General features: G+C 45.1%; 1 protein-coding gene across 6 annotated transcripts in view; it reads right to left on the bottom strand.

The window, feature by feature from the left end:
• Window positions 1–333: 333 nt before the first annotated feature.
• The window catches only part of pde3a (phosphodiesterase 3A), a 340,829-nt gene continuing 325,571 nt past the window's right edge, over window positions 334–15,591 (bottom strand). For all 6 annotated transcript variants that reach the window (XM_033039491.1, XM_033039489.1, XM_033039493.1 and 3 more), the window contains 3 exons: window positions 12,196–12,357; window positions 9,590–9,824; window positions 334–1,455 (listed from right to left, as the gene is read on the bottom strand). In XM_033039491.1, coding sequence (XP_032895382.1) covers window positions 1,148–1,455; window positions 9,590–9,824; window positions 12,196–12,357 — 705 coding nt within the window. In that variant the 3' untranslated portion in view covers window positions 334–1,147. The remainder of the gene's footprint in view (window positions 1,456–9,589; window positions 9,825–12,195; window positions 12,358–15,591) is intronic.

Here is a 15,591-nt window from a genome sequence, read left to right on the forward strand (position 1 = left end):
TAGAACTGATGACCTTATGAAGGTGCAGTTAGATTGACGATATCCGATAGAGTATTCAATGCATCAATCACGCATCGAGTTAAACTGCACGAGGCAATCCTCACCACCACAAAGTCACACAGAGTCTAAAATGTGCAGGTAACTGGCCCAACTAAATTTGAGGTCATCTCTTCCAATTCCCTCTCAATCCTCGCACCTTCTCAGTAGTAAACAGTTTCTTCAGAATTAACTTTGCTGCGAAAATAATCCAAAGCGTCAACATTTTTAAAGAAATCAACCATCTATGGCAACAAACGCAATCATACCTGCATAGCGTAAGAAGGTACTAAGTTCTGACAGTATCACAAGAATGTATTTTTAAGTGTGAACTTTTCATAGTCATCTTTACAAAATCACAAAAAAAACTGGTTTAAGAGCTCGCTATTTACAAAAAGCCATTAGAAAACGTTCTTTGTATCTACAAATAACCTGTCGTCTTCTTCAAATAATTATTATTGAATGTAAATAAACAGTAAAAATATTCAAAATGGATATAAATTCTTGACTAGGAGTTTGGCTTGTAGTAGGTACTCTTTATAAAGTGAACATGAGCCCATCGTGTGTCTGCCAGGCTTTTTCTAAAACATTTGTTCAAGGTGTTTTGGCAATGTACAAGTACTGCAGCAACGCTTCGAGAGGTTGCCTATACAAAGCTAGTGAGCTATAAGGTTATATACACAAAAAAATATATATCGTCAGGCTGTATCAGAATACTGATAAAGCTATCGACTTTCGCTCAGAAGTAGAGCAAAGGTTACGGATGTAACACCACAGCGATGTTTTTTGCAAAGCCTACGCTTCACAAGTAAGTCATCCCTCATTTGTTGTTGCGTGTTGTTGTTTGTTACATACGTGTGTATCAAGCAATATTAAACAAGACAGCTCAATGAGAAAGTGCACCGGAATTGTACTGATAGCAATTGTGTGTTTACAGTCTAAATCAGCGGGTGATGCATTACAGAGGCTTCCTCCATCAGAGTGTTCAATTCAGTCTTGGCTGCGGCTCTGTATAATGTCATCACAGCTGTAGGCACCTTGTCCTACACATCTACAGTATCGTGTCAGAGTGTGCTGGGAACAAAAATAAAATAAAAGTCAGCACCGCAGGTCAGTCATTTTTATCGCCTTCTAAAGTGTCCTGGGTTAGGGTTGTGATTGAACTGAGTGGCACAGACTTCCGTTGTGATCCTTCACTATTCTTCTCTTCCTTCTCATCCTCCTCCTCCTCAGTGATGGCTTGGATTGTCTCTGAGCTCTGCAGCAACGAGGACTGGTCCGGGCTCTCCGGCTCCACTTTCCTCCGCTCCTCTTGCTCCTCGTCAATGACCTTCTTCCACATCTCGTGGTTGTCCATCAGGTGCTGCATGATCTGGCAGAAGACCTTTCCCTGCTTCCCGCATCGCTCCCGTCCTGTTCCTTGGGAGAGGGGTGAAGCACAAAAGTGAAATTGTTTTCATCCGCAACATTAGATTCGACTCATGGACAAAAGGAACCACAGGTGCCGGTTTACAATAAAAAAAATAGACGGGCAAAGTGCTGGAGGAACTCAGCGGGTCAGGCAGCATCTCCAAAGAACGTGGATGTGCGACGTTTTTGTGTCAGGACCCTTCCTCAGAACTGATTTGTAGTATGAAGCGATAGAAAGCCTCATATACCCCACGCATCTGGCAATCACCACCCTCACCCATCACTTGTGTGGGGAGAACTACACATGCTGGTCTATGGGTCCCAACCCAAAACGCCACCTATTCCTTTTCTCCTGAGATGCTGCCTGACCCACTGAGTTACTTGCCAGGCCGTGTCCCTGCCCCCGTCTCTCTTTTCCAGCTTCCCTCACCCCTACTACAATCTGAAGAAGGGTCCCGACCGGAAACGTCATCTGTCCAGTCCCTCCACAGATGCTGCCTGACCTGCTGAGTTCTTCCAACACTTTGTGTTTTTTTCCTAAATGGTACATCAATAACTTGAGTGTCAATGAAAGGGATTCTACTACTGTCTATTCCAGGCAATCCAATTAGCATTTACTAATTTCAGGAAAAATTATATAAGTGCTGGAAGAGCTCAAACTGTGATGCAGCATCTTTAGACTTTAGAGATATTCTCTCATTCGCCTTCCCCTCATCCCCTTCCACCTACATTCTTTCATTGGGCTTCACATTTGATGTCTCCTCTCTCCTTTTTCCTTATCTCATTAAATCTTGTTTGGCGTTTTAGTGCTAGTTTTAGAGATACAGTGTGGAAACAGGCCCTTTGGGCCACCAGGACCGTGCCAACCAACAATTGCCCATACTCAAGTTGTACCCTACACACTAGGGACAATTTACAGAAACCAATTTACCTACAAACCTATGAGGTGTGGGAAGAAACCGGAGAACCCAGAGTAAGTCCACAGGGAGAACGTGCAAACTCCGCACAGACAGCACCCATAGTCAGGGTCATAGCCAGGCCTCTGGGTCCTGTAAGGCGGCACTGCTGCTCCACTGTGTCGCCCCTGTCTTTTCATTTCTGACCTTTGTCCAACCATCATCCAACTTTGTGTTTTTTTTTGTAAACCAACACCTGCAGTTCTTTATGTCTCCATTTTAAAACAGAATAGTGTAGACATTTTGTCTTGCAGAGGCTGGAGAAGCTGTGATATTCTCTACCCTGAAGTTTGGTGAAGGCTGGATCATTGGATCAGGTATTTAAAGACGAGGCCAATATATATTTGAAAGATCGGGAAATTCAATGCTCCATGGAGCTGGTGTAGAAGAGAATTAAAGACTGAGGCAAATCATACTCAACAGTGGAGACACAAGAAACTAGAGATGCTGGAATCTTGAGCAAAGCACAAAGTGCGGGAGGAACAGTGATACAGCGGGTAGAGCCGCTGCCTCAAAGCGCCAGAGACCCAGGTTCATTCCCGACCTCGGGTGGTGTCTGTGTGGAGTCCGCACACGTCCCTGGGACCACGTAATTCCCTGATTCCCGACCTCGGGTGCTCCGGTTTCCTCCCACAACCCAGAGACGTGCGGGTTTGTAGATTAAGTGGCCCCCTGTAAATTGGCCCCTAGTGTGTGGGGAGTGGATGAGAAAGTGGGATAACATTGAACTCGTGTGAGTGGGTGATCAATGGTTGATGCGGACTTGGTGGGCCGAAGAGTCTGTTTCCATGCTGTATCTCTAAACTAAACTAAACTACAAGCATGAGATATCCAATGTGGATGATAAAGGTAAGTCTCACACTCAATCATTTACCCAACATGGAGGATGCTAGAACTAAGGTGGAGGGGAAGAAATTTAAGAGGGACCTCAAGGGCAACCTTTCCACTCAGAGGGTAGTCTGTATCTGGAATGAACTGCCAGAGGAAATCATAGGTGCAGATACAATTCCAACTTTTGAAATATATTTGGACAGGTACATAGATGGGAAGGGTTGAGAGGGCTATGGGATAACAGTAGGCAAATGGGGCTAGCCCAGTATGCCAACTTGGTGGGCATGGCATGGTGGGCAGAAGGTAGGGTTGCCAACTTTCTCACTCCCGAATAAGGGACAAGGTCAAAATAAGGGACAAATTCCCGACGGCAATTCATTGACCGACTCGGCCGTGGTTGAGTGAATGATGAGTTGGCCCGGGTGCTAGACTGCACGCAAAGCCCAGCCGGCGGGCCAGCTGAGGAGTCTTGGCCCGGCACCCCACCCAACTCATGAACCGATGATCGGCGATGAGAAGGAGGGGGTGATGGAGTCGGCGGTAAGCGAAGGTCCTAAGGCCGGACAGCTGGCCAGGCTGCCAACCGATGGGGCCACGGGCGAGGTGTTGCTGCTGCACTCCATGGGCTGCACTGCGTCGGGACGGACTGAGGCAGGGCCGGACGCAGCGCTCCGACCCAACAGTCCCCTCGACCCAAGTAGTAGCAGTCAAATACGGGGCAAGGGCGGTCCCGTATGGGACAAACCAATTTAGCCCAATAGACAATAGACAATAGGTGCAGGAGTAGGCCATTCGGCCCTTCGAGCCAGCACCGCCATTCAATGTGATCATGGCTGATCATCCCCAATCAGTACCCCGTTCCTGCCTTCTCCCCATATCCCCTGACCGCTATTTTTAAGAGCCCTATCTAGCTCTCTCTTGAAAGCATCCAGAGAACCTGCCTCCACCGCCCTCTGAGGCAGAGAATTCCACAGACTCACCACTCTCTGTGAGGAAAAGTGTTTCCTCGTCTCCGTTCTAAATGGCTTACTCCTTATTCTTGAACTGTGACCCCTGGTTCTGGATTCCCCCAATATCGGGAACATGTTTCCTGCCTCTAGCATGTCCAAGCCCTTAACAATCTTATATGTTTCAATGAGAATCCCTCTCATCCTTCTAAACTCCAGAGTGTACAAGCCCAGCTTGCACCATTCTCTCATCATATGACAGTCCCGCCATCCTGGGAATTAACCTTGTAAACCTACGCTGCACTCCCTCAATAGCAAGAATGTCCTTCCTCAAATTAGGGGACCAAAACTGCACACAATACTCTAGGTGTGGTCTCACTAGGGCTCTGTACAACTGCAGGACCTCTTTGCTCCTATATATACGGGATGTCCGAGCTAATACGGGACAGTTGGCAACACTGGCCTAAGGGCCTGTTTCTACGCCACATACAGTAGCTTTATGTCTAAGACTGTAAGTGAAACTAAGGCGATTTGTCTATTTCTTAAGTAATGCTATTGTTTGCATCAAATGTACATGGCACATTAAACATAGAACAGGATAGCACAGGAACGGGCCCTTCGGTCCACAATGTCAGTGCCGAGCATGATACCAAGTTAAATTGATCTCATCTGCCTGCACATGATGCATACCCATCTATTTCCTGCATATCCATGGTCCTATCTAAAAGCCTCTTCCGTATCTGCCTCCACCACCAGCCCCGGCAGCATGTTCCAGCCCCCCACCACTCTGTGTGAAAACATGCCCCACACATTTCCATTAGAGTTTCCCTATTCATCTTATAGCTATGCGTTCTAGTATTATACATTTCCACCTTGGGAAAAAGGTTCTGACTGTCTACCCTATCTGTGCGTCATAATTTCATATACTTCTATCAAGTCTCCCCTCAACTTCCGACGTTCCAGGGAAAACAATCCGAGTTTATCCAACTTCCCTTGTCGCTGAAACTCTGTAATCCCGGCAGCATTAAGTAATTTCCATTAAGAAAACATATTTTTAATTCTCTCAATTGATGGTAAGTGTTGGAGTGTTACCATTAGCTTATCCAGGCCTTGGCATCTGGTATCAGAGACCTCTTCTCCATTTGTAGTTTGTTTTGGCTCATGGATTGTCAAATACTGAAGTTACTCGGATTCAAGAGGCCATAAAGTGGTGAGTGTTGGTGTGGGAATAGCGTGGGAGGTGACCTTACGAATCAAACTTGATCCGGCCCAATAAAAACCCCGGAAGGAATAACTCATAAGCCAGCAGAGAGAGCAAAATTGGAGCATTAGGCAATTTAGCATGGAAATATTGATGAAAGGATAGTTATAGACTTGTAATTTTGCAATAAACAAGCCTATTGATTGTAACTACATTCACATGATATGTTAGATCATACGATATATATATGAAATTTATTAGCTATGTCAGTTTATAATCCTTATTAATAAATCCTGTTGGGTGAATAGATGCATTGGGATAAGAAGTTTATGACATTGTGATAGCATCAATATTAGTGATGCTTAAGGTCACAGAATGAAACAGAACATAGAACACTGCGCAGAGGGAAACAGATTGGATAGATGAACAGGTCATCTCTAAACTAAAGTAAACTAAACTACATGCATGGGAATATCTAATGTGGGTACCCTTTTACCCAGGGTGGGGGAATCAAGAACCAGAGGATACAGGTTTAATGTGAATGGGGAAAGATTTAATAGGAAACTGAGGTGCAACTTTTCCACACAGAGAGCGGTGGGTATATGGAACGAGCTGCCAGAGGAGGTAGTTGAGGCAGGTACTATAACAACATTTAAAAGACATTTTGGGGCAGTACATGGATAGGAAAGGAGTAGAGGGATATGGGTCAAATGCGGGCAGGTAGGACTAGTGTAGATGGGGCATCCTGGTCTCATGGGCAAATTGGACGGAAGGATTTGTTTCCAAGCTGTGTGACTCTATGACACAGGAACAGGAAAAGGCCCTTCGGCCCACAATGTCAGTGTCAAACATGACGGCAAGATAAACTCATCTCCAACTGCATGTGATCTATATTCCTCCATTCCCAGCAAATCCATGTGCTTGTCTAAAAGCCTCTTAAATGCCACTGTTATATCTGCCTCCCCCCCTGGCAACACATTTCAGGCACCCAGCACTCTCTGTGAAAAAACTTGCCCACACATCTCCTTTACACTGTGCCCCTTTCACCGTAAAGCTATGTCCCCCAACCTCTGACATTTCCACCCTGGGAGAAAGGTTCTTCCCCTGAAGATGAAGATGAAGATAAATGGTCTTCACCCAGAGGGTGATGTCTTTGGGAATCGCTACCTTCAAATTCTAGTCATTGTGCTCATCAAAACAGAACTGCAGTTCCTGGAATTGTAACATGCTGGAAATACTCAGCGGTTCAGGCTAGGCCCATGGTAAGCCAAACAGCATCCAGTGTCAGTGTTCCCAGCAGACACAAGGAACTGCAGATGCTGGAATCTTGAGCAAAAAGCACAATGTGCCGGAGGATGGGGGTTTTAATAGGAACTTGAGGGGCAACATTTTCACACAGAGGTTGGTGGGTGTATGGAACAAGCTAACAGGGAAGGTAGTGAGGCAGGTACTATAACAGCATGTAATCGATATTTAGACAGGTTACTTGGATAGGAAAGGTTTCGAGGGATATGGGCCAAACGGGGGTAGATAGGAGCTGTTCACACCAGTTCTATAACATTGATGTTATTGAGTGTATGCATGAAAGAAAGCATTGTAATTTACTATGCACGGTGACCGAATGAGCTGAACACAAATCCTCTCTTAACGTCATCTAAATTACTAAATCTCGTTGCACTGACGTGCAATGACAATAAAAGATATATTATTATTATTATTATCTTGTTTAATGTGTGGATTGCCCCAAACGGTCGGGGTATCCATCCGGAGACAAGGCCGAGTCCCGTGAGAAACACGGCATCGCGTGACTCAACGTCTGACCCACTGCGGTTCTGCCTCTGCCCAATCTCGGGGCTTTCAGTGCTGACTCCATGCCAACCAAGCCGGGAGGGAATTAAATGTGCAGAGCGAGGACCTGCACCTGTGCTGGGCTGCCCCTTGCCAAGGATCAATCACTGGAACTCCCGTGGGTCACACACAAGTCACCAGGTGTGCTCCTGGCTGCGGCACAATTTCATGAGGTCAGGAGCAGAATTAGGCCATTCGGCCCATCAAGTCCACTCACTCCGCCGTTCAATCATGGCTGATCTATCTCTCCCTCTCAGCCCCGTTCACCTGCCTTCTCCCCATAACCCCTGATAGTAATCAAGAATCTATCAATCTCCACCTTAAAAATACCCATTGACTTGGCCTCCACAGTCGTCTGTGGCAAAGATTTATGGCCATTAGGCAGATCACTTGCAGGCTCGAAGCTGCAGCAACAGCTCAGGTCAGCCTGAGGTGGTCGCAATACGTTACTAAACCAGTAATTATGCAAATAGGGTGGCACAGCTGGTAGTTCTGCTGCTTGAAAACCCTGGTTCAATACTGACCTCGGGTGCTGTAAGCGTGTGCGAGTGAGTGTATGTGCGTGCGCGTGTGTGTGTGTGTGTATATGTATGTGAGTGTGTGTGTATGTGTATGTATGTGTGTGTGTGTGTGTGTGTGCGTGTGTATATATATGAGTGTGAATGTGTGTGTGTGTGTGTATGTGTGTATGTGAGTGTGAGTGTGTGTGCGTGTGTGTGTGTGTGTGTAGTTTGCACGTTCGTTCTGTGAACACATGGGTTTCCTCCGGGTAATCCGGCTTCATCCCACATCCCAAAGACGTGGGATGTCTGTAGGATAACTGGCCTCTGGAAATTGCCCCTCGTGGGTCAGGAGTGGATGGGAAAGTGGGATAACATAGAACATAGATGGCGCGTTTGGCGGCTGAATGGCCTGTTTTCATGCTGCATCGCTAAACTCTCTAAAGCTACCCACTCCAGTTAAAACTCCAGCGTCAAACTCCCCTCAACCCCTCTCACACGTGTATCGCTCCTCCTGGCTACACATGTCACCCCTCTTCACTTCTCATCTCACGCCCTTTTGTTTCCTTTTCATCGCTGGCCTTCATCCACCTATCTGTCAATCAAACACCCCTTCCCCCTCACCTGTATCCACCTATCACTCGGCAGGCTTTGTCCCACCCCCCACCTCTCTTCCAGCTTTCTCCTCCCTACTGCAATCAGTCCGAAAAAAGGTCCTGACCCAAAATGTCACCTATCCATGTCCTCCAGAGATGCTGCCTGACCCGCTGAGTTACTCCAGCACTTTGTGTTTGTATTTTGTAAACCAGTATCTGCAGTTCCTTGCGTCTACCCAATAGCACAGTGAGGGTACTTTTTCATGAATGGAGGTGGGTGCCTGGAACAGATGGTGGAGGTAGATACAATAACGGGTTTCTGATTGAACATTACAGCATGGAAAAGCAGGCCTTTCGGCCCACTGAGTCCACACCAACCATCGATCACCCATTCACACTAGTTCTGTGCTATCCCACTTTCTCATCCACTCCCTACACACTTGGGGCAATTTTACAGAGGGCCAATTGACCTACAAACCTTTGGGAAGTGGGAGGAAACCCACGCGGTCTCAGGGGGATCGTACAAACTCCACACAGACAGCACCCGTGTTCAGGATTGAACCCGGATCTCCGGGGCTGTGAGTCAGCAGCTCTACCAGCTGTGGTGTTTAAGATGCTTTTAGATTGGCACGCAAATATGCAGGGTATGGAGGGATATGGAGCCCGTGCAGACAGAGATTAGCTTAACTTGGCATTGTGTTCGGGGCCGACATTATGGGTCAAAGGGGCAGGTTCCTGTGCTGTACTGTTCAAATACCAAGAACTGCAGTTATTTTATATGGGTCAACATCAACATTTCAAGGGCAATGAAGATCAGGGAATAAATTATAGCTGTCCGAGTGAATAAAAGGAGTGGAATTGAGGGTTGGTGTCATGTGTGGTACAGACATTGCGGGCTGAAGGGTCTGTTTCTGTGCTGTACCATTCAGTTCTATGTTGAGTACCCTCGGACTATCTTTGATTGGACTTTACTGGCTTCACCTTGCACTACATTCCCTTATCATGCTTCTGTACACTGTGAACGGCTCGATTGCAATCTTGTGTTTACTGACTGGTGGAATGTCAATACATGATTACAATCGGGCCACTCACGGCAGGCGACAAAAGCATTTCACTGCATCTCCGTACACGTGACAATAAACTAAACTTAGACTGCAGTGGTTCTGGAGGATGGATCAACATCACCATCTCACGAGCAATTAAGATCAGGGGATTGTGAGCAAGTGCATCAAAGGAGTGGAAGGGATGAGCCAAATGAACCTACTTGAGGTTGTTTCCAAAGCTCCTTCCTCTTCTGTCGTCTCCGCTTCCTCGTCGTCTTCTTCCTCTCCGTCGGTCTCCTCCACCCATCTCCCCGGTATTAACCCTGCCGAGTTGTACGAGTTGCACAGGGGCCCCACAATGTGGGTGATGAAGGACTCCTGCAGCTTTGCCAGCTGCTGTGCCGAGCGGTCCATGAACGGACTGATGGGGAGCCCCAGACTGGACTCCTCGTCACCCTGCGCATCAAAGTGAGAGGCGGTTAGGTCCATCGCCATGTCCCGCGCCTTCACATCTACTCCTGCTCACCCCCTTCCTGGTTTCAAGAGGCATTTACGAGGAAGGAGGCGCAGGAGTCTAAAAGCGGTGTAAAAAATTGTTGAACACTAGCCCGTCATCACAAGTACTGACCTCCCCCACCATCCAAAGCCATCGAGAGGATGCGCTGCCTCAAAAAGGCAGCCAATATCACTAAGGACCCACAACACCCTGGCCACGCTCTCATTTCACTCCCACCATCGGGAAGAAGGTGTAAGAGTCTGAAAACTGGAATGTCCAGGTTCAGGAACAGCTCCTCCCCAATAACCATCAGGCTATTGCACACTAAGCATCCCAACTAAACTTCAAACTAAGAGCTACCTTGGTTGCACTCGGGACTTGGGACATTGTTTTTCTTTTTGCATTATATCGTTTAATTAAAATTTATTGAATTTAATTTTGTTGTTTATTATGCTGTACTATGTTTATATACTTATTGTGCTGCTGCAAGTAAGAATTTCATAGTTCCATTTTGGGGCACATGACAATAAATCACTCTTGACTCGATCATTCAGCCAATTTAGATTCATAGGGTCATGCAGCATATAAACAGCCCCTTCAGCCTACCTTGCCCATGCCAACCAAGATGTCCCATCTATACTATTCTCACCAGCCTGAGTTTGGCCCATACCCCTCTAAAGCTGCCCTACCCATGTACCTGACCAACTGTCTTTTAAATATTAGACACAAAAAGCAGGAGTAACTCAGCGGATCAGGCAGCATCTCTGGAGAGAAGGAATGGGTGATGTTTCAGGTCGAGACCCTTCTTCAGACCAGTCAGGGGAAAAGGAAACGAGAGATATAGACAATTATTACAGAGATAAAGAATAATGAATGAAAGATATGCAAAAAGGTAATGATGATAAAGGAAACAGGCCATTGTTGGCTGTTTGTTCGGTGAATATGAGAAGCTGGTGTGACTTGGGTGGGGGAGGGAATGAGAGAGAGGGAATGTTGGGATTCCTTCTTTTTCCAGCATCTGCAGTTCCTTCCTACACATTTTGTCTTTTAAATATTGTTATATATGGTATCGGCCTCAACTACCTCCTCTGGCAGCTCGTTCCATACATCCACCACCTTATGTGTGAAAAAAATGCCCCTCAAGGTTCTTTTTCCTCTCACCTTAAACCCATGGGTTCTGGTTCTTGATTCTCCTCCTCTGGGCAAAAGACTCCGCATTCACCCAATCTATTCCTCTCATTATATTATATATGTTGTTATAGTAACAACATATCTGAATGTGCCTGAAGTGCTCACCATCAATACAATACGAGGCTCATCAAAGCCAGAACCTCCCAAAACAGAAACCTCCTGGAAGCTAAGGAATGGAAACTGCACCTCCTCATGTTCCCCTTTATTTAGACCTGGACGTACATCTCAATTCCATCGCGGATAATTAATCGGTGGTTAAGAAGGTGTATGGTGTGCTTGTTATTATTGGTTGGGCAATTTGGTATAAGACTTAGGGGGCGGCACAGTGGCGCAGCGGTAGAGTTGCCAGAGATCCGGGATCAATCCCGACTACGGGTGCTTACAATATCTGTACGGTGTTTGTATGGGTTTTCTCCAGGTTCTCCCACAGTCCAAAGACGTGCGGATTTGTAGGTTAATTGGTGTCGGTAAAAATGTGTAAATTGTCCATCGTGTTAGGATTGTCCCTAGTGTAGTAGGATAGTGCTAGTGCGCGGGGATTGTTGGTCGGCGTGGATTCGGTGGACCGAAGGGCACATTTCCGTGCTGTATTGCTAAACTAAACGAAGACTCACAGTGCAGCTATATATGACTTTGGTTAGGCCGCATTAGGTTTAGATTTAGGTTTTATTTAATCAAGTGTACTGAGGTACGGTGAAAAACATTGTTTTGCACTCTAACCAAATAAATCAGATAATACTATACATGGATACAATCAAGCCAAACTCAAGTACTATAGGTTGATCAAAGGAAACAGGCCATTCGGTCCACTGAGTCCACGCTGACCATCGATCTCCCATGAACGCTAGTTCTATGTTATCCCACTTTCTCATCCACTCCCTGCACACTTGGGACAATTTACAGAGGCCAATTAACCTATAAACCCACATGGCATTAGGATGTGTGAGGAAACCAGAGCACCAGTAGGAAATCCTCAAGGAGAACGTGCAAGCTCCACACAGACAGTGCCAGAGTTCAGAATTGCGAGGCAGCAGCTCCATCAATATACATGTCAAATTGAACCCACCAACCTTCTCATTGGTATCAAAATAGGTGGAACTCATTTAAGAGCAATATGCCAATTTAAGGCATATTACTAACCTGTTCGTAAAACTCATTGACTATGCCTTCCGTCCATTTCAAATGAAGCTCCTTGCATTTGGCAGGCCCATTGATGTCAGCGAGTTTAATGCACATTTGACAAACCAACAAACGATCGTTTTCATTTGCCCAGTCAATGCCTGGCCCCACCTCCTCATTCACCTGTGGTAAATGTAAGGAAATACATTACTAATTCAATATTCAACAGCATAAAAAACATAAGGTTATCAGTGATATATAAAAAGTCTTGAAAACAGTTAAGAAAACGTTCTCTCCAAGAAAACGACTTTGAATGCCGCATGTGAAAAGGATCTGTAGAATGAACTGTGAAACAGCCTAAATGCAATGACAAAGCACTGCAGATGCTGGTTTATACCGAAGATTGACACAAAGTGCTGGAGTAACTCAGCGGATCACATGGATGAACATGGATAGACAACGTTTCCTTCTTCAGGCTCCCAAAGAAGGATCCTGTCCCGAAACGTCATAAGAAGGGTTCCAACCCAAAACGTCACCCATCCATGTTCTCCAGAGATGCCGCCTGAGTTACTCCAGCACGTTGTGTCTATTCTCGGATGTCAAGTAGCAAATAAAGAAATGTTATTGTAATCCCATCACAATCAATGTGGGGCCTCGGGGCCACATAGCAATTGTGAATGTAGTTACAAAGAACTGCAGATGCTGGTTAATACACAAAAGGACTCAAAGCGCTGGAGTAACTCAGCGGGTCAGGCAGCATCTCTGGAGAACATGGATAGCTGACGTTTCGGGTCGGGACACTTCTTTTGGCATGGAGAACTGCAGATGCCGATTTTCAAATAAGACACAAAATGCTGGAGGAATGCAGTGGGTCAGGCAGCATCTGAGTGATGCAACCCATTCTGTCAGCTGTCTGTGTATGTCTCTGGGATCATGTGAAGCTTCACTGGAAAATATTGATCAACTTGTGATATGATTACCAACACATTTTATCAGCACATTCTACTGCACACTTACAATGCAAAAATAACACCCACATTAACAATGTACTTTGTGTTAAAACATGAACAGTATGTTGAGAACAAAAAAAAACTGTGGGAGGAACTGAGTGGGCAATGTTTGTTTAGACATTAGACTTTTACTTTAGAGATAGAGTACACCAGCCCTATCCTACACACGAGGGACAATTTACAATTTTACCAAAGCCAATTATCCTACAAATCTGTACGTCTTTGGAGTGTGGGAGGAAACCAGAGCTCCCAGAGAAAACCCACGTGGTCACATGGAGAACGTACAAAACCAGGTTTCTGGCGCTGTAAGGCAGAAACTCCACGGCTGCGCCACTGTGCCACCCTACAGTGTTGTTTGCTGCATATTCAAAACTGGTGTCAATTAATTCACAAAATGCTGCAGTAATTCAGCAGGTCAGGCAGCACCTCTGGAGAACATGGATAGGCAATGTTTCATTGGGACGCTGCTTCAGACTCCTAAAACAACCCAAAACGTAACCTGGTCATGTTCTCCAGGGATGCTTCCTGATCTGCTGTTAGTTTAGTTTAGTTTAGATCAGGGGTGGGGAACCTGCGGCCTTCTAGGCCATTAAGTGCGGCCTTTTGAATGAATCCAAATTTTGTAGAACAAATCCTTTTATTTTTATTAGTATGTTTTTGTTTGTCTTTTATTATTTTTTATTTTAATCTTAAATTGAACGTATTTAAAATATAAAGAGTAAAAGAAGATTCAAAAACATAATCCTCCCCGACTGATGGCCACAATTAAAAAAAGTCAGTCATGAGGGCTATTTTAACAAAATAATGTACATTTTGAAGTATGTCTAATTGAACTTTCTTGGATGCGGCCTTATTAGATTACAGCTAACTTAATGTGGCATTCCAACATGAAAAGGTTCCCCACCCCTGGTTTAGATTGCTTTTGTTCAGATTAGTTTAGTTTAGTTTGGTTTGGTTTAGTTCAGTTTAGTTTAGAGATACAGTGATGGAAACAGGCCCTTCGGTCCACCAAGTCCATGCCAATCATCGATCACCTATTCACACTACTTTTGTGTTATCCCATTTTTCATCCATTCCCTACACACTAGGGGCAATTTTACTCCAGTATATGCGGTTCCCTGTTTCCTATCAATATATCTGTGCATTACATTAACAGATAACGTATATTAACAGCATGGAGTCGACATTGGCAAGGTACCCTGTGCATTACTGAAATAAATTCTGCACTAATATTTATTGCAGTTTATTGATATATGGAGTTCATCATTGTTCAGTGCATAAGCACCACGTTCTGTGCAGACAAGGAACAAATAGTCTTTTTTCATTTCCAGTATTACAGCCACGGACATTTGTTGGCATCTAACACTAGTAAATTAATTGCTGCACATATAACCTGTATTAAAACGTACAAGAATCTAGATGACTACATCATTTTCATTGTCTAGAGGAATTCTCCCAGATTGTGTCCCAGTTCAATGGGTAAAACTAAAATCCTGTTCCAACTACATTCGCCTGCACAATCCCCCTCATAGTATGAAACAAGAAATTGCAGAGTTGTGGTCATAGAAGGCTTGGACTCGATGGGCCGAAGGGCCTGTTTCCATGCTGTAGAACTAAACTAAACTGCATTAAACCAAGTGTGTATTTGAATGACTGGACTCTTCATCATCGAGGGGTAGTCTTATGCAGTTATATATTGAAATGACTTTAAACTCTTTAGGAAACATTAAAGTATTTGAAAATGTGCTATACAAAGACTGATGATTCCACTGATGACCTTTAGTTTAGTTTATTGTCATCACATGTACCGAGATTCAGTGAAAAGCTTATGTTTCATTGCTAAACAGTCAAAGAAAAGACTATGCACGGTTACAATCAAGCCGTGTACAGATAAAGGATAAAGGGCACAACATTTAGTGCAAGGTAAAGTCCAATAAAGTTTGAATGAAGATAGTTCAAAGGTCTCCAATGAGGTAGACGGGAGGTCAGGACTGCACTCTGTCAGGTGAGAGGATGGTTCAGTTGCCTGATAACAGCTGAGAAGAATCTGACCCCGAATCTGGAGGTGTGCATTATCACGCTTCTGTACCTCTTGCCTGATGGGAGTGGGGAGAAAAGGGAGTGACCGGGGTAAGACTGGCTGGCCGTTCATTATGTTGGTGGCCTTGCTGAGGCAGCGTGAAGTGTAGATGGAGTCAATGGAAGGGAGGTTGTTAGTTTGCGAGCTACTATTCTCTGCAATTTCTTGCGGTCTTGGATGGAGCAGTTCCCAAACCATGCATCCCAATAAAATGCTTTCTACGGTGCGTCTGTACAAGTTGGTGAGATAGAATAGTGAATTTGTTGACTATTCCATCCAACAATTTGTCAGTGGAGTGATCTGTCCTTGTGTGGGCACATTTTCTAA

Source organism: Amblyraja radiata, chromosome 21 (assembly GCF_010909765.2).
Source record: "Amblyraja radiata isolate CabotCenter1 chromosome 21, sAmbRad1.1.pri, whole genome shotgun sequence".
Taxonomy (NCBI): Eukaryota; Metazoa; Chordata; class Chondrichthyes; order Rajiformes; family Rajidae; genus Amblyraja; species Amblyraja radiata.